Below are 23666 nucleotides of genomic sequence, written 5' to 3'. Positions count from 1 at the left end.
CGGGGCCTCTCGAGGCCTTGGAGTATCACTCCACCCCACCCGGGGCGCTGCAGCCACCACGCGGTGAGAACGCGGCCGCAAACTGGCCGCTCTGCCCGGCTTTGACAGCGACCCTCCTCCAGTTTCCCATCTGCCCGCGGGCCCGCCTGCGGCTCCGGGTCGGTGCTGCCCCCTGGTGTCAGCAGCTCGCTCCGCAGCCTCTTCCCAATTCTTCCTAGACGGGCTGACAGTGAGAAACCGGAAGAAACCAACGCGCCCCTCTTCCAATTTTAGAGGTGTTTTTAGCCCGAAGAGACCTCGAATAAACACACTGTCCACAGAGGATTTTATTTGAGCTGAGAAAAGGGACTTTCTGCTCCACCTTGTTCCTGAACTGCCCGCCTCGCTGTCCTGCACGCCCGAAGGTCAGAGGCACGGAAGCCGGAGCCCACCCTCCGAGAGTGGGACAGTGTTCTGGCCCTCCCACTGGTTCACTGGCTGAGCCCCTCGCCGAATTCAGCGTGACCTGTGGCCAGCTCCCTCCCTGGAAGAGGCAGACATGATTCTCTTCCTTGCAAATGTGTCGGCCCAAGAAGGTGTCCTGGGAGTTTGGAGGCCAATTCCACCTCCTTCTTCACCCTTCCTCCATCTCGCCATCCTTGATGGCCCTGGTGAACAGGACGCCAGAGCCTCTCGTCCCCCAAAGTACCCAAGCTGAGCAGCCTGCTGGGCCAGGGTGTTATGCATCTCCAAGGCTTAATGAGGAAGGAACTGGGTTTGAAAGAGTGACCGCCCGTCTCCCATCCCTTCCACTGCTAGGATTTGGGGCTGGTGACACCTGTTGGCTGGGTGAAGAAGAAAGAAGATGCCGCCCTCATGGGATAGGGGCAGGAGGCAGCTGTCCTTGCAGACGTGGGCCACGGGGAAGGAGGCCTAATGGAGACTGACACAGTGGAGCTCCCTGAGAGATCACCATCTGAACCCATTACTATACAAGGGGAAAGTGAGGCAGGAAAAGAAAGAGCCTAGTGACCCTCACTCCCCACACCCCCAAGAGGGATTTAGATGATTTCCACCGGAGAACTTTCAGGCTAGACTTTGCCACTCTAGTCAACAACCCTGATACGGAGAGAACGTTTCTTTTTGAGGTTCAGGAGACAGAGAGATGGAAAAGGATTCTAGGGTCCGCGGTATATGGGGGACCATGGCCAAACCCCTCCTCCGAAGGGAAAGAGGGAGCAGGGAGCACCCATCTTATCAGCCCCACCTACCCAGAGGCTCTGAAAGGGGGTGCAATTCCACTGTGGTGCCCCGGACTGGGAGCGGGAGGCCGGGCGCGGAGTGGCGGGAGAGGCGGACAGAGGCTGGCGGCCAGCAGAGGGAGCCCGGCCCCCGGCCTGGGACGCGGACGCGCTGGGAGCGCGGGGGCTCGCGGCGGCTCGGCGCCTCCCGGCCCAGCCCGCAGCCCGCGCCGGCGCCGCCCGGCCTCGCAGCTCAGCTCGCCGCCCAAGCCTTGCAGCCGCCCCCGGGGAGCAGCTGCCGCCGAGCCTGGGGCGCCCAACCTTCGGTCCCCGCCTCCAGTCCCACCTGACGCGCTTGCGGCGCCCCTGCCCCGCGCGACCCACAGAGCGCACTGCGCCGTTCACTTCGCATTGTAGCGTTTTATTGTTTTCTCGAGTTTTTGTCGTTTCGTCTCGCTCCAGAGCGAAAAGTGAAAACCTGAGGTGGAGCCCGCGGGCCGGAAGAGCAAAGCCCGGGCGCAGGGGCCGAGGGGCTGGCGGGGTGGGAGCTCCTCCAGGGATCGGGGCCCTCTCCCGCAGCCAAGGACACCCCCCAGCCCTGTACAATATAGATGCTCATGTAAAATGAAAAAAAAAATTAAATGCTATGAGTTAATCTCTAAATATTATGTACACAGCAATGTACACCTTTGAATAAATTAATACCAATTTGCATATTCTGGGAACCTTAAAGCTTATTTACACAAATTACCATTTATTTCATAAATATCTTTTTTTTTTCCCCTGGGGACTCAAGGCAGAAGTGCCACTCCCTCTGCTGACCCAGGGGTGGGAGGGGCGCCTGTCTGGGTGAAGAGGTGGAAGGACTAAAAGAACAGGTTCTCTCAGCTCAAGTCTACACTGACTTGAATCTTCACTGACCCCAGCACCCCTCACCCCAGATTCTCAAGCGGTCCCAGCCCGAGGCTAGGGGTTCTGGGGCTCCCCCGCCTGACCCCTGCACCTTCTGGCTCCTGAAGAGCCAGCCTCTGGCTGGGCCAGGGACGAGGCCTCCCCACAGCGCTGGAGGACCCGGAGAGGGCCCCGCCGATGACACCTTGACACGGGAGCAGGCTTGGACCAAATCCAGTGGCTCCAACGCGACTGCGTTCCTGGCAGCCGGATTCCTTCTGAAGCCCAGGGAAGTGTCCCAGGCCCTGGCTGGCTGATTGGGGCTTCATTCCAGCTGCTGCAGCCCGCTTTTTCTCCTTTATTTAAATAAATACCCATTCTGTGCTGTACATGTCCCAAGCAGCAGGGGCAGGCAGCTCAGGAGGCCTGCGCGGCAGCGGAGCAGCTGAGCGGCCCCCTCACTTGGGCGACTCCCTGCCGGGGGAGAGGGCTCGCTGGCTCTCCAGCCCACTCACCAGTCTCTGGATGCTCTGCAGTTCACTGGCTGCCTCTTTGGCTGAGCCGCTGGGCGACAGGGCCCCGCGGGGCGGGGCCCCCGCTTTGCGGAGAGCTAGCTCGGGCGGCGGGCTGGGCTCCCGGCTGTTGCCGCCTGCAGCCTTGGGGCCCTCGGCCGCCAGCCCAGTAGTGAGGAGGCTAGTGCTAGGTGGGATGGTGACTGGGATCTGGTAGGGGCTGAAGCGCAGGCGGGGCCGGGCACTGCCCAGAAAGGGACTCCGGGACAGGGAGCCTGCGGCAGCGGCGGCAGCAGCCGCGGCACTAGTGGCTGGCAAAGCGGAGGCCGCTGCGGCAGCAGCAGCCATGTAAGTGTAGGGGTAGGGGAAGAGGCCTCCGAAAGTGGGCATTGGGATTCCCTGGAAGAAACAGAACAAGACAAGGGTTAGGCATCCTGCCTGAGGTGTTTCTGCAGGTGATCTGGGCTCTGGGGGTGGTGCTACAACTGGGAATCCTTGCCCTACGGTTTTTAGGAATATGAGACCAGAGCCCCCATGACTGTACTCCCAAAAAAGCCCAGGTAGGCATGAGCCGGTATGCCTATGGCCAAACCCAGTTAGAAGGGGAGCTCGCTTCAGGGTATGATGCACAGACCTGGCGCCATCAAGCTCTGTGCTGGGTATTACAGTCGGAGTATGGGAAGGCCATTACAGGCAGCTGAACTAGCATGGGCCTTGAGGGAGGAAACGGGGCTGGCACAGGGCCAGGTGGCCAGCAGGCGTCTTTGGCTGTGTCGGGAGGGAGGTTCTGCTCGCTTACAACAGTGTCCTCCCCAGCCTTTCTATCCGCAGGTGCCCCGCAGGGCTGGGGAAGCACAGGCGAGGGGTGGGGCGGGGGCCGGGGGTCTTTGTAAATTCTCCCTCTGCCTGCCCACCTGCTCAGGGGTCTCCCGCCTGGACCAGGAGAAGGATACAGATGCCAATCAGTATATAAACTGGCCTGAATACAAAGAACTCCTGGCGGCACCTAAGTGGCAGCTGAGGAAGGAATGCAAAGTCTTTGCCTGTGGAAAGCACAGTAGCTGGGAAACCCTGGACAAACACTGCCTGAGTCCCTGAGGCCCGGCTTTTGGATTATCTGACCTTTGAGATAATGTTCACTCCACACAGTATGTGGGTATGGGGAGGAGGGCAGGAGCTGACTGGGCTGGGCTTCCGGGGAGCCTCAGGCCTGGCTCAGGCAGGGAGAAGGAAGAGAAGTAGCTTAGTCAGGAATGAGAAAATATCCTTCCTGAGAAGGTCAAGCCCTACTGAGCATTCAGACATGGTGTCTCAGAGGAAGGAGGGAGGCTTCAGATCTCCCAGGTTTTGGCTCTTCCTGATGGCCAGAGGTGAGCTATCCTGGCTTGAGAACTTAACCACTAGCAGTACACCAAGTGATGCCTTCTGAGTGCTGAGTACTCTTGCCCTGGCCTTGCACCTGTTGACCAGGCTGTGTCTAGAAGCCCTGACTTCCCTGTGACCTCTCTGATGCCCATGCTTATCACCAGAATTTGTCTGAGGAGGAGGCATCACATACACACCGACCCAAGGGTGCAGATTCAACCTCCAGGCCCTGAACTCCATTTTCTGGAGGCTTCCTTGCCAGCTCAGATCCCCAGATATGTGATGTTAGTGCCTCAAACACTCACTCCACACACCCCTGACGCTGAGCTCTATTTAAAACTCATTTCAGAATCCCCTCCCCCACTTTAAAAATATTTGCTTCTGAACCAAAGGAGCCTTCTCAGATCTGAACTCCTATTTTCCTTCCCTTAAGATAAGATCTCACGGGTTCAATTTGCCAGAAACCTCAGAGGGAGGAAAATGAATGTAGAGATTCCAAATCTTTCCACAGGGAATATTCCACCCAAGCAACCAAAGAGGCCGCTCTCCCCATCAGATCTTCTTATTTTGCTGCTGGCCACAGTTTCATAAACTTTCCCCTGGGAGCTCAGAATTTCAACTTGGGCCTGGGGAACCGAGCCCCTTGTCTCTGAGACATGTGGCTGGGAGAGTTGGGAAACCCGGTGTGGGGGAAGGGAGAGCCCAGTCCTTTGTCAGGTCAGAGGACTTCCTGGAGGGTCTGAAAGGGGCCAGAGACATCTGGGAGGTGGGTCATTTGGGTGGTCAATTATCCAGAACATATTGCAAATTTTCCTACTCCTTTTGTCCAGCCACCTTAGCCTTTCAGGGACTGACAGTGAGCCAGGGATCTTTGTTCCCAAGAAAAATGTCCTGAGGCAGGCCAGGCAAGTGGACTTACAAAAGCCCGGGGCAGCCAGAGCAGAAAGAGTCTAACGGGTGCCACTCTATGCTAGGGTTATAGGGAAGGAAATAGGCCCAGAGAGGGTCAGGGACTTGCCCAAGGTCACACAGGAGTCAGAAGCAGTGCCCTTGCAAACCCTGGACCTACAATCCTAGTCTCCCTGAACCTAGGTGTGTTCCAGAGGGTCCATTGGGTCTCCCCAGGAGGGAGTCCTTGCCGGCTGGAAGCACTGGAGCGCCTATGGCATCCTCAAGCCCTATGCCTGTCTCCTCTGACCACCTCAGTCCTCCTCCCTCCATCGTGCTGCCACCAGCTCACAGGCCTTACCTGAGATGCCAGCATGTGCTGGGAGAGGTGGAACGGGAAGGGCCCGGCGGTGCTTGCCGCGCTGGCCGCGGGACCCAGCCCGCCTGCGTCCAGCCCGGTGGCTGTCCCTGGCCCGCCGCCTCCTCCACTGCCGCCGCCTGCCACCGAGGCCAGTAGGTGGCCCATGCCCATGGCGGAGAAGGCGCCGGGGCCCATGGCGAACTGTCCCGGGTGCAGAAAGAGTGGCTGGCCGGCCCCCAGAGGCCCGAAGAACTGCTGCCCGTGCAGGTGGCCGGAGAAAGCCAAGCCCGGCAGGTGTCCGGCGCCCAGGGGGGACGCACTGTCTGTCTGCACCACCAGCGGCGCCAGGCCGGGCTCCTTGCTCTCGCCGGCCTCCTTGCGCCCCTCGTCCTTCCGCCGGGATTCGGCGCGCTCCTTCTCTAGGCTCCGCAGGCCAAACAGGCCGTCCCCGCCGCTCTCGGCCGGCTCCTTGGCCCTCTCGGGGCTGCGCCGCTCCCGGGCGCGCTCGGGTTCGGTCAAGCGAGGGGGGCTGCCGCCGTCCAGGGCCGGGCTGCGGCCTAGCGCCTGCCCCGCGCGCTCCTCGCCCAGCCTCTCGGGCTCTGGGTCACTGTCCGCGGCGCACGACTTCTCCTCCGCTGCGGGGAGAGAGGACGCGCGGGGTTACGGCCCGGGAGAGACAGGCGCGAAGCCTCTCCTGGTGTCTGCGCCGGGCCGGAGAGACGTGCGAAAGCCTGCTCTCGGGCATGCCAAGTCGGAGGAGCTTCTAGATGCTCGTCGGGCTAAGGGCAGTTGTAGGTCACCTCATCCAAGACCCCTTATGTACAGTGGGAGAAGGTGAACCCGGTAGAGAAAACCTTACTGCCACAGAGTCACCCAGCAACAGGGCCCTAACTCGGAGCCCAGCAGGATCTGCGGGCCACCTGGGACCGCCCTCACGGAGAGTCCTGGGTTAGAGGCCTCCCAGGCTCACTGCTGACGCTTCTCCCAGGCCTTAAATTAGCCGGATGTTGAGCACCGAGCCACCTGGCGCCCGGTGGACACCCTCCCCTTCTCTTCCCAGTCCCCTTCTCTTCCCCGTCAGATCCGCACCTCTAGTCCGGTGCAGGCGCAGGGGACTAGGCGCTGTCCCCGGGGAGGGTGGCGGTTCCCGCGCGGGGGGAGGATCGCAGGACGAGGCGTCCGACTCGGCACCGTCGCGCTCTGGCTTGCAGTGCTCCTCGTACAAGCGCAACGACGGCAGCGTTAGCTGCTTCCTGGGGATAAGCGGACGGAGCGGGTCAGAGCGCAGCGCAGTCCCCCACCGCCCCCTTCCATGTCCTGTTCCCCCAAGCACCGCCGCAGGACGGTCCCGTGCACCCTCACCTTTTCTCCCGCCGGCCATTCCCGGTGTCCCGGAAGCCCTTGGCAAACGGGTTGTTGTCGATCTTAAGCTGCGTGATCTGCGGGGACCGAGGGGGCGGCGCCAGGTCAGGATGCGGCTCTTCCAGCCTGGCCTGGGGCACCCGGAGGTCACCGGCTGCCCGCCCAGAGGAGAGCCCGGGGAGTGCACACTTGGTACCCGCCCACCTGGGATAGGATGCTCCAAGCCACAAGGCAAGGTGAGGCCGGTGGGCGGGCCTCGAGGAAAGCGACCTCCAAAAACTTTATTCGAGGCATAATCCCTCAACTTGCACACACAAGCCCGAAGCTGTGTGTCCAGAGTCGAAATCCGTCCAAGCGTGCACACAGGCCCACGAGGCCACTCAAGTTAAACTAACCCGGAACCTGAGCAGGGCGCAGACGGCAGAGCACACGCAGGTCAGCAGACACACACAAAGTCAACCACACTCACGGGCCGCGCACATGCAAGTATACACAGGCAAAACAAGTGCCCAGAAAACCAAACGAATTCACACGCCTCCACACGAATCTAAGGCACTCCAAATGCTGCACGCATATCCGCGTGGGACAGACACATCGGTTCACAAGGACAGAAAAAACGACCGGCAGGACACTCAGACACTGTCGTTCACCCGAGAGTGGTGCACACGGGCACAGGCCTAGCGGGGTGGTGCTTTGCCTCTCTAGAGAGAGGGTGTAGAAAGGCAGCACGCAGAAAAGGCCCTTTCACTTGAAGGAAAAGTCTCTAAGCACCTCCCAAGGGGTCCCGGGCCTGGACTGACCCAGAGAAGGATGGCGGGGTGGGGGCTGTCACCTGTCCCGCCCTCTGGCTCCCCCAGGAGAGTGAAAACTGGGCCCCCTGTTCCTAGCGTTGGGTTCCTAGCAGCAGGAACGCCTGGGCAGATTGCCTCTGGCGCCCTCTTTTCATTTAAATTCCCATCCCTGAGCCAAGAAATAAACGAATAAAATGTAAAAATGTCAGCACGGCCCGGAGTCTCTGCTAATTGCTAAGTAAATATCCCCACCCCAACGAGCGCCCAGCTGCTCGCGTGCCTGGGGGAGCTCGTGGGTACATGTCGCGGGCTTGCGAGAGAGCCTGGGGGATTTCGGTGGCTGCTGCGCTTACAGACGTGAGGCTTGGTGCTCAGGAGTGGGCCATGAGGGCGCGGGGGGCTGCGGGCGGGTGTGAGTGGAGGGCTGGAGCCTGCATGTGGGGGAGGGCGTCGGTGCAGGGGCTGGGCCCGCCACCGGTCCCGCGCACCTTGTCGTTCTGGTAGGCAGTGACCGCGATGAAGTCGGTCTCGGGGAACACGTAGGTACGGAAGGTGCTGTAGGGCAGCTTCAGGATGTCGTTGGCTCGCACGATGTGGAAGCGCGGTTGGTACTTGTGCATGGAGTTCAGGATGGTCTGCGGGGAGGGCGCGGGTCAGCCGACAGCCCCCCCCACAAGCCTGTGACCCGAGCATCTCTGTTCTCTGGGGACCCGACCTCTTTCCATCTCTCTCTGTCTCTCTCAGGGTTTTGCCTTCTCCATTCCACCCCCCACCCTTCCCCGTTTTCTCCTGTCTTCTCCGTTTCTTTTCGCTCCTATATTACTTTTTCTTTTATTTTTTCTCTCAATTTTCTTCATCACAGTTTCTCTCTCCGTTAAAAAAAAATTTACCCCAGTTGAAAACAGAAATAAAACAAAATAAACCCCACTACAATGCCACTCTTAACCTCTCTTCCTGGGCTCACTGCTAAGCCCCTAGTAACCCCACGGAGAGAAGATTGGGACCTTCGAGGGCTCATCGACTGCCCTACCTCCAGACAGCAAGTCCCTTTTGCCCCATGAACTACCCCCTCCCATTCGCTGGGGCCCTGGTTCAGGCAGAAACGGTGAGAACCCCAAACTCCCTCCTCCTGGTCGGGCAATCTGCCTGTGGGAGGAGGGAAAGGAGTCTCAGAAAAGGTATGGAGGGGGCTGTTTTAACTTTTAAATCTCCTCGTTTGGGGAGAGGGATGGGAACCCGGGTCTTGTTCACGGGGAAGGGTGAGGACAAGCTGAGGTCCTGGGCAGGGCTTCCAAGTTCAGAACCTAAAGACCAGCGGCTGCACGACCCAGTTCCGGCCGCACCTGCCTCCCGCTGGACTCTAGGAGGGGCTTTGGAAGGCCTGACGAGAGCTCAGGCTGTGAGCAGCCTGGAGCTTAGCAGCCCCCAACCCCACCATTCTCCAGGCTTGCAGAGCAGAGCCCTCTGGGCCCAGGCCCAGCCGGCACAGGCCACAGGGCAGTGACCTGGGCAGGGGCACCCTGCCGGTTCGGCAAGCGCTCCCCTCTGGGGAATCCCGCGGTCTCCTCTCCTCCCCCCACTGCCTGCAGTGCCCGGTGCTCAGTCTCCGACCCCAATCTGCACATCCGCCCTGCACTCACGAAGCCATGCTTGTCGGAGATGTTGTTGGTCAGCTTCAGCTTATGGAAGGCCACCGGCTTGGCCATCCACTGCTCTCCCGTGGCCGGGCTGTCCGGGTGGATGTACATCCGTTTGGGCATCTCGGGGTCGGCCTTGCCCGCCACCATCCAGCGCGAGTTATGGAATTTATACCGGCAATCATCAGCGGCCACGATGTCCATCAGCAGGATATATTTGGCCTTCTTGTCCAGGCCGCTGACTCGCACCTTGAAGGGAGGAAACATCCTCCTGCGAGAAAGGGAAAGATGGAGACGTCATGGGACCCGGCTCTCTGTCGGAGGACCCCTCCCCCTCCCCCCCCCACACACCATTGCCTGGAGCTTCCCCACCTGTGTTCCTCTGTTGTCGCTGCTCTCCCCCTTATTACTGCCTGGGAGACACCACCTGCGGTTGTTATTCCTGGGAGACCCCATTTCTGCCTGTCAAGACCCTCTCCTATTTATAAGGCTTCCCATCGGCCCTATGCTCAGATCTAGTGACCCTCTTTCTCCCTCATCTGAGATGAAAGCCGAGCTTTCATGAAAGAAATCCAGGGCCTTTATAAATACACCCGCTTCTCTTGACTCTCCCTGAAATCCGTTCAGGGGATATATCCACTTGGGACCGAAGCTCTCATAAATAAATTCGGATGTTGTTTGTTTGGGGGAAGGAACTGGGTTACAGCGCCGAACAAGGACCCTGACCCTGAAGTTCGGGGGAAGAGGGTGAGCCTGAGGCCTGGATTCTCCGTATCTGAGTCAAAGGCTTGAGTGGTTGGGGACTGTAGTTTTCTTCCGGCCTTAAGGCCTAGGGCGGCGTGAGCGTCTGGAGGTCCTCGCTCCTCGGCGCGGACAAGGCTCCAGGCCGGGTCAGGCTGCAGCCGGGCCGGCTCGGGGCTCGCTGCCGAGAACGCAGCGACCGGCGGGAACCAGTGGGCCAGCCTGGGCCTAGCAGGGTGCGAGTCTCATTCTGGGCTCCAGGGTCGGAGGAGAGTGCGGGAGACGCTGCATCTGCCCGGAGCACCGAGCCAAACTCGGAGGCAGGAGAGCGAGGCCGCGGGGCTGAGGACTTGCAGCCGAGACCGCTGGAGACCCGCCAGGGCCAAGCCACGGGGCCTCCTCGGCTTTGGGACTCATAACGATTGGGGCTATTTTGCAGGAGCATATTTTCGTTTTCATTTGGGAGATTTCGATGCTTTGGTTTAAAAAAATTCGTTCGCTGCCAAATAAGAAAAGTCAACTTGATTGTCTAAGCGTGGTGCGGGGGCCCGAGCGAGCAGGGAGCCGAGAGCGGCGGGCTCGGCGCTGGTGGGTGCTGTCGGGTGCCCCTCCCGCCCACCCGCGCGCCCTCCGGCCAGCCGGCCGCCCTACCTCCCGGACTTGGTGATGACCATCTCGGTGCCCAGCTTGTGGAACTGGTCCCACAGCTCCTTGGCCTCCAGCGTCACCTTGGGGTCGTCCTCCACCTCGTCCTCAGGCTCCAGGCTCTTAAGCGAGCGCAGATGCGCAGCGGGCGGATGCGGGCCGAGTGCCGAGACGTGCAGCCCCGCCTCGGCCGCCGCCGCTGCCGCCGCCGCCGCCGCCGCCGCCCCCGCCAAGCCGGGGTCGGGCAGAGGCTTGGCCAGCGCGCCGGGCGGCAGTGCGAGTGCCGGGAAGAAGGAGGGCTGCGCCGCCGCCAGGAAGGCAGACATGGGGAAGTCGGCCGGCCGTGGCGCGTGAAACGGGTGGTAAGCCATGGCGCTGGCCGCCAGCGCCGGCTCTCTCATCGGGACATCCGGCCCAGGCGCCCGGGGGCCGGGGCCGGGGGCGTGCGGCTCGGACCCCCGGCCCGGGCGGCGGCGCACGCGGAGGAAGGGCGACCCAGGTGGCAAGCGCGGTGGCAGCTCCTCCCGGTTCCCCGTCCGGCGCACGGCGAGGGACGCGGGGCTCTGGGCGCGGGGGCGGCGGGGGCTCTGCGCGGGGCTGGGCTGGGCTGGGCTGGCCCGCTCCGGCGCCGGGGACCACGCGCGACTGGTTAGATCTTGTCGTGATCTCTGGAAAACTGTGACTATCTCACATGTCCTGCCCTGCTCGGATCCCCTGCGCTAACGAGCCAGGCCCCCCTTGATTGCTGATTTTACGCTTTTTGGACCAATTGTGGGTCTCCGGGGGCGGGGTTTTGACAGCTCAGGCCAAGCTCCGGCCGGGAGGGGGGGCCGGGGAGAAGGTGTCGGAAGCCTCAGCAGTAAGAAAACATGTCAACAGAATAAAATATTAACCAATGACGGGCCAGCGAGCCCCGAGACCCCTCCCCCTGCCCCGGCCCCCACCCCATCGCCCGCGCCCGCGGCTGCCTGCGCCCGAACAGGAAAGCGCGGCGGGCCGACCCGACCTGCCGAAAGGGCCTGAGGCGGGGGGCGCCCGGGTCCCAGGGCCCTGGGGAAGGACCCCCAGCCGCAGGCCGCCCCAAGTGCAAAGCATTGACACGGCCCAGAGAGGAGAGGGGGCGCCCTCCTTCTCCCGCGCCCGGCGGCCCGGCAGCTCTGGCCCGCGCCCCAGCTTGGCCTCCGACCCCGCTCCCGGCCGTGGCGCCGCCCGGGCCCCTGCACTCCGGAGGGAGGCTGCGGGTGCTGGAAAGAGAGGCCGGTGGGCGGGCGAGTCGGGAGGCGCTGGCTGCCGAGGTCCCGGAGCGGAACCCAGGTGGCGGGAGCTGGTGAGTGGAGCCGTTGCAGAGCCCTGGAGGGGCCGGCGTGGGCGGGAGCGGGACGCGGCCTTTCACTCGGGAAACGCGGGGACCCCTTAGCCCGCGCCTTCCCTCACAGGAAGACTCAGGAGGAACCGGGAGTTCCGGGAAAGCCCTGGACTCAGCCCAGTATCCGCCTGCGTCCCCGATCTAAGCAGAGCTCTCCCACTGCCGGGAGAGCGGGTCCTCGGGGCTGGGAAGGTGTGAGTGCACCTTCCGCCGAGCACAGGGCGGCAAGGCGCGGGCGGATCCAGCCCCCAGGTTCTTGACCCGCGACCCAACGAATTTTCGCCGCATCCGGTACCAAAGACACAAGTACCCCTCATTCTAAACACCGGCATCCTCTCTCCTCCACTTTCCTAGAATTTGTTTCCAGCTCTCGAAAGCTCACATCTCCCAGGTTCAGTAATGCCGAGTAACGAGTGTGGGGGTCTGAGCGTCTGTGCGCACCTGCGGTTGAGCCTCCACCCCCCCTCCTACCCCCGCCTGCCGCAGTTGTTCTCAGGCAGCACCAAAATTGTCTCCCGCCCTTGGTGTGTGTGTGTGTGTGTGTGTGTGTGTGTGTTTCGCGCCCACTGTGGTCGTGCCTTCTGTGCGCAGCGGGAGCCGAACTTAAGGCGTGCGCCCAGTGAAGCGGCTACACACCTGCCTTGAATCAGTCTCAGGCCTGACACTGATTCCTGGAGGTCGCGTTCCGAAGGCAAGACGGACCACGCACTAGACACGGGTGACACTTCTGCCCGCACAACCAATGCAAAGGCGGGTGAGTTCTGCCGGAGCGGGTTTGCGCCGGCGTTGTGGGCGCGTACAGCCCACATCCAACAGTGTCCCATCCGCTGCGCACACCAGTCGCAGGGAATCCTGTCGCTCCACACGCAGACCTGCCGTGTAAAATCTGATCACCCCGGCAGTGCGGGTTGGGGACCGGCCGGAGCGGTTTGGCCTCCCCGAACTTTTTTTCTACTTTTCTGAGCCGACCCCGGAGATCTCGCTACCCCCCTACCCAGCGCGCAACAGGGCGCCGCCCCCAAAGGGTTTTTCTTCACGACCTCACTCTCTACTGGGTCGCTCCTCTCTTAGTGCCTCCTCTCTGTCCAGAACGAATCTTCGACTCCGCGCTGCGCAGTCTATGCAGCCGGGGCAGGATCCGTTGCAGCTTTGCACAGGCGAAGTCCTGCCGGCTCCGTCTTAGGCGAGATGTTGCCCCTGGGGATGGATGTGTGTGGACAGGTTTGCGCAGTTGGTGAGGTGACCAGATAATAGCCAGGGCAGCGTTCCGGAGCCAGGAATCCGGGCACAGGCCTGGGAATCCGTGCATGCACTCGCAAAGTCGTGTGTGTACACGTACTTTCGAACTTGCAAGAATGGCGTGTAGTATACCTAAGTGTGTGCAATTTGGACATTTTCCTGGAGAAGGTCTGTAGCTGGTCCAGGGTCCAAGGCCCAGGCAGTCTGAAACACGCTGGTCCGGGTTGTTCGCCCAAGAAACCCCGCGGCGACGATACAGTGGCTGCATTTGGGGACCACAATCCCACCTGGCCACAAGCACTGGGCCACGGACCTGCCCTCCGGCGGCCACAGGCTCTTTCCCGGCCAGGACCCCATCATCTGCCCTGCCCTGTCGTCCCGCAACCAACCCGAGGTCGCTACAGCCGCTCTTAATATTATGAATTTCCATCCCCCTTTCCCCCTACCCCAACACCTCCAGCCAAACTCTCCAGCGAGGAATATCCTTGGCTCAACGAAAACCCGCGAAGGGGAGGCCCAGGAGGCCCCGGTGCTGCGCCGTGCGGCGCCCATCTCCCGCTCGGCCCCTCCCCCCACCGGGTCTAACCCCCCCTCCTCTTCCCGGGAACAGGCGCCTCTGGGGGGTCCCCGGGGCTGAGAGTGCGTGTCTCTTTAAGAGGCCCTGGGGGGCGCCTCGCGAGCCGCCCGGGGCTGGAGGGGGAGGGCACGGGCGGGGGCGGCTGGCGCCAGGCGGCCGAGGCTCCACAGCAAAGCTCCGGCCCCTGTCACTTCGCATCGGCCGGGCCCCGCAGACAGGCGGGGGACGCGCGCTCAGCCGCCCCTCCCTCTCCCAGGCCGTCCAGGGCCCGGGCGTCGCGCGGGCGCGGGCCTCGGGCCTCCGGCCCGTTGCACGCGCTCAATAAGCTCTGTGCTTCCCGCAACCCGGAAATCGGGCGGGGGCGGCCTGGGCCGGGTGTGGCCGTGGTCCCGAGCCTGGCCTGGCTGCCGTCCGTCCTTGGCCCCCTAACCTTTCGCGGGGTCAAGGGGCACTGCTGGGACATTCCCGGGATTGGTCCCCGCCCGGTGTCTTGGTCTGTGTGACTGGGCGTGGATCTGCGTGCTCCTACATGGAGTGATGGCTTGGGGTGTATGGTCCTGTGGCAGAGGGGACGTGCGTCCGGGTAGCGGGGCGCTGGCGTGAGACTGGTACTGAGTGCGCGGTGGCTTATGAGTGTGCCCGGGCTAAGCTCGGGTGACGTGTGTGGCCCTATGCCGGTGACCAGTAGTGGAGGTGCCACTGGGCGCGTCCATCCTCGTCTTGGCCTGTGTGTGTAGGAAGAAGGGGCGGGGAGGATAGACAGAGTTGCTCCCCATCTCCGGCTTCCCGGCCGGACCCGCGCCTCCCGGAGCCTTGGCGCCAGCCAGCCCCGTTTAGTGGCCGGCCCGGCTCCCCCGCGGTCCCGGGTCTGGCTGGGGTGGGGGCCGCGGCCTCGATGACCCCGGCCCGCAGCGGCCCGGCCTGTCCCGTCCACTTAGACAAATTGCGGCTGACAGGCTCGCAGTCTCTCTGGAGTCGCCGCCCGTCCGTCGCCTCCCTCCCGACCCAATTACCCCGCGCAGGGTCGGGCCAAGTGGCTGGGATGGGGCGGGGGGCGCGGGGAGAGCGGGAGGTGCGACCTCTTCCCGGCTGCGTTGTGGCCCAGGCCTTGCGCCGGGACAGGCGGCGGGGCCACTTCTTCCGATTACGTCCCGGGAAGTGCCTAGGCAGCACGGCCTCTGCGGCCCAGTCCCCAGTCTTCCAGGCTGACGCGAAAGCAAGGCCCAGGCTGGCAGCTCTGGCGCGGGACAGCCCTGGCCCTTGAGGGTCGTCGCTCTGCACCTGAGGGCAAGCAAGGTCACAGGGCCCGGCAACCCAAGACTCATCCCCGCCAGGCTTCGGACGACTTCCCCAGAGTTTCGGGGATTCCATAACCCTGAGAGCTCCAGACTATTCTATGCTCTGGGGTCGAGGTCCTCGGTTCGCAGCAGTCCGCTTGGGACGCAGGGGTCGGTAAAAGTGAGGTGCACATCTGTGAACCTGCCAGTGCGTGGACGAGCACGGGTGTGAGATCATGGGTGTGGATGCCTGGGATCGTGGCAGAGTGAACAGGCCACGCTGCTGTGTGGCTTGAGAGAGGGGGCAAAGCACAAAAAGGACCCCCCCTAGGACCAGCCCACCTGCGAGAGAGGGGCGGGGCTGGCCTGCGCGCGCTCACCAGGCTCTTGATTAGCTTTCGCCTAGAGCGGGGCCATGATTCCCTGGAGCAGCTTCGGGGGTAGTTCTCGACAATCCGGGCTCCAGCGTCGCCTCACCTGCCCTCCCTCTCCCTGCCAAAGAGCTACCTGGCCTCTGGTCAGCCTCTGGGCCTCCAACCAATCTTTTGCTTTTTTGACCTGCAGCTTCCTCTTTGCCTGTTTGGACCTTGTTGCTCTTCTTCGCTGGGTGTGCTCCCCTCCCCCGACTTTACAGATGAGCCCAGAGGTGCAGTAATTTACCCGAAGCCACACAGCTACCGGTGGCAGAGCTGGGATGGGACCCAAGGACCTTAAAAAACAGCAAGGCCACTCCTTAGAAGCTGGTGATGTCATTGCTGTCCCACTAGCTACACCTGCTCCTGCAGCAATGCAATACTGAGACTCCAGGGCCCCACCCTCAGGCTGGGCTCTGGCTTTGAATACAAGACGGTACAAGGTACTCTTCCCTTTTGCCCCTAGAGTTTCCAGCTCTAGGTCTGCAGGAGGGGGCTGCCTTCTCAGTTACACGGGGACAAAGGAGCAGCTTCAAAGCTAGCCAGGAGCCAGGGCTGGATGCTCTTAGGGGTAGGGAATGGGGGTGAGTGGGCTCAGAGTCTTGGACTGTGTGTGGGCCCAGGACAGGGAGGTCAGTGCAGAATGCAGTTCCTCTAAGGGAACTGGCCTGGGCATGTGAGGAGCATGGAGCAGACAGGGGTCAGCAGATTAGCTGTGTGACTTCTTAACCTTGGGCAAGGCCTCTTTCAGGCTCAGGCTTCTCATCTGCAAAATGAGAACCGAATAGTGCTCTTTTGGGTGCCTTCTAGTTTAGAGATTCCCTGATCTGTGAAAATCAGAAAACTCAGCAGTGAGAAACCATTTCCAATCTTAGACTGGCAGCTGCCTGCTCTGGCCTCTGCTTGCTTCCAGAGGAGCCGAAACTAGTGTTTGACAGAGTGCTGTGCACCTGCATTTACCTTGGGACCACTGGGCCATTTCTCCAATCAATCCCAGACAGTGTCCTCCCTCCCTGAGCTGCCAGCCCAGCTCCCATCAGCCTCCTCGCAAACCATGAAGGTATTTTTTCCTCCATCAAGTTGAGAGAAAGTCCATAGTGATTTGCCTGTTGAGCAGGTAGCGTTGTAAGAATCAGGGAGGTCACATGGCTTCCTCAAGGTCACCTGGTCAGGCCACAATTAGATGCATGTTCCGACGGCCTCCTAGGGTAATGCCATCATGGGGGTCTGCTGGGGCTGCTCGGGGTCAGGTGGAGCTGGCCCTGGGTGTTATCTCTAGAGGACAGGAGGCTGGCTGCTCCCTGGCCAGTGGGCAGTAAAGCCCCCCACCCTGGGGCCCAGTCTCACTTCCAGCTGATTACAGGCTGTGGCAGGGTCTATAACCTCTCCAATTAGCCGGGGGCCAGACCCAAGGCCTCTCTGATAACCCCAGCTCCAGTGGCAGCCGCCATGGGGCCAGCTTATCTGGCCTCTCTTATCCTTCCCCTTCCCCCACATACTCAAAGAGTTGCCCTAGCTGTGAGCAGATGAATAACCAGATTGTCCTGCAAGCTCAGCCGGCAAGTCCAGCCCTACACCCACCACTTTCCCTGACTGAAGGAGGCCACAGCTGTTTTGCACCCCCTGGAGGGAAAGGGCTGAGCCAGGGAGGACTCCTGGCTCTAAGCTGCCAGCCAGTCCCCTGCGTGGTTGGAGAGCGCTCCTGGCTGTCCATCTTTGCCCCATCCACGTGCCTAGGGTGGGTTCAGAGGGCCTGACCCTTCCTTGAGCTCTGGACCCATCCCCAAGGAGCCAGGCCATGGCCAGCGTGCATGGGCAATCTGGTGGCACGCCCCTCCCTCCCTCCCTGTCCCCTTTTGACTGAAACACTGCTCTGGCTCGGGTGGGGGGTATGCCAGGCTCATCAGTGTCTCCAGCTGGGCTGGAACCGGAAAAGCTGCTGCCGTCCCGCAGCCCCGACTGGGCCCAGGCCTCCTTCCGTTCCCAGCATGCCTCACTCTGGCATGTGATTCCTCACCCCGCAGGTTCCCAGGCAGGAGGGGCTGGCTTCAGCCACCCTATGCAGGGCCATCTACTGAGCCTTCAGAGCCGAGTGTGATTCAGGTCCCCCTTGTACTAGCATGCCCAACTGGTCGGGTGGAGGGCACTGAAGATTTAATCTCTCCTCAGGCGCCAGGGTTGGATGGGGTGCGTGCAAAGAGGGCGGGGGCCCTGGAGCTCCCCCGCTCTGGCTGGATGGCTGGATGGGAAGGCCTGCTTGTTTGTGAACTCAACTCTTCCGTGGCTGTTACATTAAACTTCACGCCAAACCACACCTGGATCAGTGGGTTTCCTTCAATCCTCCCAGGCCTCTCCAGGGTCTCAGGGAAGGCGGGACTGGGGCTAGCATTCGTCTTCTTCTTGCTCAATACCCCTTTTCACTCCCCCTGCTCCTGTCTCCTTCCTGCCATTCACTTTAGGTCCAGAATTGGGAGGTGGGAGGAGAACCACATCACGAACTTGTCATCCAAGGTTCCAGCCAGGTTTCCTGGGACACCCACCTTCACCTGACCACCCGTTAACCTTCTGAGTTTGAGGAGAGGTAATGACAGGGAGCCTGTCCCAAAGATGAGGCCAGAGTCTTCATCAGGCTCTCCTTCCCACAGCAGCCCAGAAGCACATGCCAAGGGCCTGACCAGCCCTGACTGCCACAGCCAGGGAGGGTCCGGGCCTGGGGTGCCCCCAGAACTCAACGGCTCTGGTAACAGGCAAGAAGGTCAGAGAATGGATTTAAGTCAGACCCTGCCCAAATTCAAGAGTAAACCTCCTCATTCTCCTTCCTCCCCACTCCCTGACTCCCCCTCAGCTGCACGTGTGGAGCAGGGACACACGGTCAGGCCCACAGGACACTGCTCAGCGCTTGGAGAGGACCCTGACCCCAGCAACTCAGGGATGGACACCAACTGCAGCATGATTTATTGAACAAGACGTGCACTTTTTGACAGGGCCTCAGTAACCAGGGTTTCCTTCACTGAACAGTACAGGACCAGGGTAAAAGGGCTTACAGACAAGAAAGACAAATCCTTTCCATGAGCCAAAGGGGAAAGAAAAGAGGAAGGGGGGTTTCTTCTTCCTTCCTCCTTCCCTAATACTCTGGGCCTCAGTTCAACGCCAGAAGGAGGTTGGCCAAGGGAAGCTGGGCAGCGTGTGCCAAAGCCAGGAGTGAGCTGGGGCTGTCGCTCAGGGCTAAAGTGCCCGCCGGACCACCCACCCTCTCCCCACCCAGGCCCCCCAAGGGTTTGGTTAGAAAATACAAAAGCGGGTCCAATGCAGGACATCGTGTGCAAACGGAGGAGGGGACGGAGCTTCTGCAGAGTCTCTCTCAGCCACGGCCCCGCTGATGGGGGGCAGAGGTCATAGTGAGCCGAGGTGCTTTGGAGAAAGGTCTCTTCTCGATCCAGGGAGGGTGGGCGGCTGTTGTCACGAAGCTTGGGGAAGGTGGTTGGTAAAAGACGAGCAGAGTCCGAAGGGCAGGACCAGAGGGGGGACTTCTCTCCTCCCTCCAGCAGGTGAGTGGGCCAGCCAGTCAGAAGCAGGTTGCTGGTACCTACGGGAAGCTGGTAGGGAAGAGGCTGAGGGGCTGACTCTCATTGGTGGGCAGTGGAGATCGGTAGCCATCGAAGTTTCTCGGGATGCTGCCGCTGGTGGAACCTGAGCTGTTACTCAGAGTCTCGATGCTTCCCTCTCGCTGTAGCTCTGCAAGACAGAAGAGCGGGCCAGGCCCGGTCAGAGTGCAGTCTTGGGGAGGCGGGGGTAGCCCCTGAGCCGGGCTGCCTGCCTTGAGGCACCAATCTGGGTCCATTTACATCCTTCTGCGGGGGGAAGGATGGGCCGGGTGGCAGCTTGGGTCACAGGGAGGCTCACCCTGAGGAGGGCGAAGCCCCCTTGGCTGGCGGGCTCCAGTTACTCCCTCATTGTGGGAGCCCCTTTAGCCAGAAGTATGGCCGCCCTGATGATTTGTCTGTACCACACTGCCAAACGTGGGGCATGTGCTCAGTCAGCATGCTCCCCCAGCTCCACGCAACTCCACGAGAGGCTCCTGTCCTGGAGCTACAAGTCTGGCAGGAGGGGAGAAGCCAGGACATGGGAAGGACTGACGCTTCCCTACCCGATCTGTCTCCTTCCCCTCCCCTGCCAGGGAGCTTCAACCCTGGCTTAGCCACTCACTTGCTCACTCGTTCTCACCCACACAATCTGCCGGCTGGCCAGGCCCCGGTCCATCTGTGGCACCTCCTGGAAAGTGTCCTGTTTCCCTTCAGGAGGGAATGCCAGGTTTGAGAGGGGCCTACGTGCCTGGAGTGCCTCCTTTCTCCCTTCCTCTGGGCTCCCAAGTGTCCTGGAGGCCCCCCAGAATTTGTATGCTCAGAGTCAACCGGGGAAGCAGGCAGGGAGGCTCCCATCTCCTCCTCTGCCCCTTCCCTGGCATCAACACAGCCACGCTACCATCTTGGATATGGCAACTGGCTCCATCTCATTCAACTCTGGGCAACTTACTCAACTGCCCCACCATCTCTTGATCCAAGACAAGTACTGGGGTAGGTGGGCTGGGAATAGACTTCCTGGCATGCCAAATGCAAGGAAGAGAGAATTACTTCTTGGCTTTTTCAAAGTGGCCAGTTCCTATACCCTTTCCCTCACAGTGGGCTCTGAGGTGTGGGCACACACATCCCTGGGCAAACTCTGGGCCCCAAGTCAAGATGTGGTACCTGCAACCTCTCCTTCCCCAAGGTACACCTGCCGGGGACTGAGGGGGTCTTGCCTGTCCACCCCAGGAGCCCAGGACCTCGAAGCAGTCATCTGAAACAGCAAGGTGTGCTCGAATGTTACACTTGTCTGGTCTCTTTTATCTCCAGCCTGCACCTGCTCCCTGGCTCCCTGCCACCATGCACACGCAGCACAGCTGGCTTTGGTTAGGGAATGGGTCGTGGCCTTTACTCCTGGGCCGGCCATCACCAGTCAGCCAGGAAGTAACCACCGACCCCCCTCTCCCTGCGGGCGACCCCCAAAGCACCGTGGTGACCCAGTAGAAGCAGCCACAGGCGGGCTGGGGAGTCTGGGCTGCCCTCCTTCAGAGCAGGCTCCTGGTCCTGTGTGAGGCGGGAGGGGCCCTCAGGCTGCACCAGGCACCACTCCGGGGCCCAGGCTGGAAGGGCGCGTGTGCCTGGACACCAGAACCTCTCAGCAGATGGGGGCTGTGGACACAGGCTACAGGCCTGGTGATGGCCCCTGATCTCCAAGAGACACTGGCTGCCCCGTTGGGCCCAACCCCGAGATAAGTCGAGAGTTATGTAGATGTGGATCGCCCTCCAGCCTCACCCTCATCTGGGAGTCCAGGCCATTGTGCCGAGAGAGGGACAGGACAGGAAAGCAAAGAACAGGCCCCGGGATTTCTGTATGGAAGCGTCAGGCTCCAAGAAAGCTCCCTCCGCTCCCTTCTTTCCCCGCAAGCAAGCCGAGGGGTCTGCGGGAGATCTCTGATTTCAGAGGCCCTGGCCCTGGTGCAGGCCGTCCCAGCACTAGGGGGCGCTGGCAGCAGGGCCAGGAGGGCAGGAGAGAGGAGCAGTGGCCGCAGCAAGACGAGCAGGGGCTTCCTGAGCCTCTGGACACCAGGTCCAAGGAAGAAAGCCCCACACGAAGGAGCAGAAAAGGCCACCAGCATGGGGAAGGTTGGCTCCTCTCCAGACCTGGAAGACAGGCCCAACGTTCCGGAGGCCCAGCGCCGGCACGTCCCCACTAACGAGGAAGCCGAGGAGCCGGGAGCCCAGGACCAAGCGTGGCACCCGCTCTGCCCCTCAACACAGGCCCGCAGGGACCCCACCCCGCGAGTCTGGGCGGACACCCCTCATCCCGTCCTGTGGCAGCGCAGGGATGGTTGCCAAAGGGACCTACAAGATGAGTTTGCTGCTCTTGGGGGCCAGGTAGAGCCTGAGCTGCCCTGCTCGTGTTTTCTCTTTACCAGTGAGGCCTGGGTTGTGAGGGAAGTGGCCCCATCTCCCAGGGCGACCGAGCTCTGGTGAATTCATATCCCGTACATCTCCCCGGGCCTCTTCCCTCCTCTCCATGCCCACGGCCACTGCCGGGTTAGGCCTGTGCTTCCTGCCTGGATAATTTCCAAAGCTCCCTTCTGGTCTCCTGACCTGCAGATGCCCCTCTCCAAGCCACCGCATCCCAAAGCCGGAGTGTTCTCTCTAAAGCACAAACCTCATCTTTTCCTCTGCTTAAAAATCTTCATCGAGGGGCTTCCCTGGTGGTGCAGTGGCTGAGAATCTGCCTGCCAATGCAGGGGACACGGGTTTGAGCCCTGGTCTGGGAAGATCCCACATGCCGCGGAGCAACTAGGCCCGTGAGCCACAACTACTGAGCCTGCGCGTCTGGAGCCTGTGCTCCGCAACAAGAGAGGCCGCGATAGTGAGAGGCCCGCGCACCGCGATGAAGAGTGGCCCCCGCTTGCCGCAACTGGAGAAAGCCCTCGCACAGAGAGAAGACCCAACACAGCCAAAAATAAATAAATAAATAAATAAAAGGAGTTCCTTTAAAAAAAAAAAAAATCTTCATCGCCTCCTAAGGGTCCTCAGGATAAGGTCTAAACCCCTCAGCTCTATCGAACTGCCTTCCATGACTGACCCGCCCCCACTAAGACCTCACTAACCTCACCTGTTATTGGATTGAGGAACCAGTAATGAGCTTGGGCAGTCTGGGGGCCTCTCCTCTCCTCTCCTCTGGGCCTGTGCTCATCCAACTCCCTCTGTCGGAAAAGCTCTTCCCAGGCTCCCTAGGCCCCTAGGACGCCTACTCATCTTCGAAGCTAAGCACAAGCACGAGCCTGTGCTGTTGCCCTGGCAGAGCCCGCCAGGCCCCACTGCGCTGTGTACCGACTCCTGCCCCGGGCCCTCTAGCACACTGTGCCCCGCCTGCTCACACGCGTGTCCCCATCCAGGTGGAGAGTCTCTTGGGGGCCAGTTCTGTGCTTTCTCTCTCTATTCCCTAGTGCCAACCGCAGGGCCTAGAAGACAGCTGGTGCTCAAAAAACATTTCTCGAGTGAATGAGTGAATGATGTGGTAAGGAGATGTGGCGCTTCTTCTGCAGCGTGACTACCAGTACAAGAACCAGGGGCCCGGTTCTTGGGCACTTTCCTACATGCGTCTGTCAAAAGCGCCTGGGCACTTTCCTACATGCGTCTGTCAAACCCCTTTCTCTTCTTCTCACTGAGACAGGACGATGGGCGTGTGCAGAAGCGGATGTGGATGTGGAGGACGGGTGCACACAGGGTTGCCCCTCAGCTCGCCCAGCCGCCCAGCCCTCAGAGCAAGCGGCAAACGGAAGCGTGTGGCCTTACCTGCCTCCATCCTGAACACATGCTTTGTTACTGTTGGGTTGCTCACGGACGCTGGGCTGTTGGCATTGTTTTTTTTTTTTTCCTTTTTTTCCCCCTTGTGAAAAGAAAAGCACCGAGGAATCTTTTGGGAAAAGACCTGGACAGCGATGGAGAAGTACACTGATCTCTGCAAGCGGGAGGAGAGGGTATCGGGAGGTGTGGGGAAGTCATACTGGGAGGACGGTAAGCTTGCAGCAGAATTCTGCAGTGACATGCATGTGTAGGGGCCTGGGGACCAGTCTTGGGGGTCCCAGAGATGGAAGTGTCGTGACAGAGCCGAGACCCCCTTTGGTGAGGGTGATGGGTGGGGGGGGGGGGGGGAGAGGAGCCGCACATGGAGGAGGAGCAGCTGGGGGGAGGAGAGAGAAGGGGCCCCTGGCCCATGCAGTGCCGGATGGCGGCCCGTGCAGGTGGGATGCCAGGAGAGGAAGAGGAGACAGAGAAAGGCTGAGTTTTCGGGGACGCCTCCGGATGTTCCGACTCAGTGGCCCAGCTTCTGGCTGCCGCCCTCCTCCCCCAATCCCAAGACCCCTGGGTCTGAACAGCTCTCCTGCAGCTGAGGTGGACCTGTGGGGAAAGCCCACCAGAAACCTGCCAGGGCTGCAGGAGAGAGAGCTGGGGGCTCTGTGGTGGGGGACTAAGCAAGCAGCCCTGGCCGCCTCCCCACTCAGCGGAAGTATGTGGATTCTGGCCGGTGGGAAAAAGCTAGCTCTAAAGGAGGCTGCTCTCCAGGCCTCAAAGCAAGGTAGGGGATGTGGAGTAGCTCCTAGATAATGGACTGGACTCGGACAGAAAATCTTATTATGACCTCACATTCTCCAGCGCTTTTGTGCGCCTGGGAGGTGGGTGCTGGTCTCCCCATCTTGCAGGCAGCCAAACCAAGGAAGAGCAGGAAACCACTGGCTCTGGGTACACAACCCCCCAAGAGAGAGAACTGGGGCCACTGCAGGCCCCAGGACGGCGATG

General features: G+C 61.2%; 2 protein-coding genes and 1 long non-coding RNA gene across 6 annotated transcripts in view; 1 reads left to right on the top strand and 2 right to left on the bottom strand.

The window, feature by feature from the left end:
* Window positions 1-1625: 1625 nt before the first annotated feature.
* On the bottom strand, window positions 1626-11147 carry TBX2 (T-box transcription factor 2). The gene is made up of 7 exons (XM_057536263.1): window positions 10420-11147; window positions 9031-9298; window positions 7879-8025; window positions 6600-6676; window positions 6327-6490; window positions 5238-5872; window positions 1626-3022 (listed from the first exon to the last, which is right to left on the bottom strand). Exons 1-7 carry the CDS (start codon window positions 10812-10814, stop codon window positions 2570-2572), a joined length of 2139 nt encoding a protein of 712 aa, XP_057392246.1. The 5' UTR covers window positions 10815-11147; the 3' UTR covers window positions 1626-2569.
* A 351-nt stretch (window positions 11148-11498) lies between these two features.
* LOC103016752 (uncharacterized) overlaps window positions 11499-23666 on the top strand; it is a 42597-nt gene continuing 30429 nt past the window's right edge. Inside the window, exon 1 of the long non-coding RNA XR_451756.2 lies at window positions 11499-11740. This is a non-coding gene — a long non-coding RNA (uncharacterized LOC103016752). The remainder of the gene's footprint in view (window positions 11741-23666) is intronic.
* The window catches only part of BCAS3 (BCAS3 microtubule associated cell migration factor), a 577971-nt gene continuing 572528 nt past the window's right edge, over window positions 18224-23666 (bottom strand). For all 4 annotated transcript variants that reach the window (XM_057536260.1, XM_007190268.2, XM_057536261.1 and 1 more), the window contains one exon: window positions 18224-19020. In XM_057536260.1, coding sequence (XP_057392243.1) covers window positions 18872-19020 — 149 coding nt within the window. In that variant the 3' untranslated portion in view covers window positions 18224-18871. The remainder of the gene's footprint in view (window positions 19021-23666) is intronic.

The sequence above is a fragment of the Balaenoptera acutorostrata genome, chromosome 20 (genome assembly GCF_949987535.1).
Source record: "Balaenoptera acutorostrata chromosome 20, mBalAcu1.1, whole genome shotgun sequence".
Taxonomy (NCBI): domain Eukaryota; kingdom Metazoa; phylum Chordata; class Mammalia; order Artiodactyla; family Balaenopteridae; genus Balaenoptera; species Balaenoptera acutorostrata.
The sequence above is the reverse complement of the archived record's forward strand: the minus strand, read 5'-3'. Positions and strand labels throughout refer to the sequence as shown.

What these genes read in the sequence shown, in the direction of transcription:
- TBX2 (XM_057536263.1), bottom strand. Translation starts at nt 10,814, where the DNA reads ATGAGAGAGCCGGCGCTGGCGGCCAGCGCCATGGCTTACCACCCGTTT. An exon ending in CTGCCTACCAGAACGACAAG is followed by an intron (nt 6,677 to 7,878) that starts GTGCGCGGGACC and finishes CGGTCCCCGCAG; the next exon opens with ATCACGCAGCTTAAGATCGA. An exon ending in AGCACATGCTGGCATCTCAG is followed by an intron (nt 3,023 to 5,237) that starts GTAAGGCCTGTG and finishes TGTTTCTTCCAG; the next exon opens with GGAATCCCAATGCCCACTTT.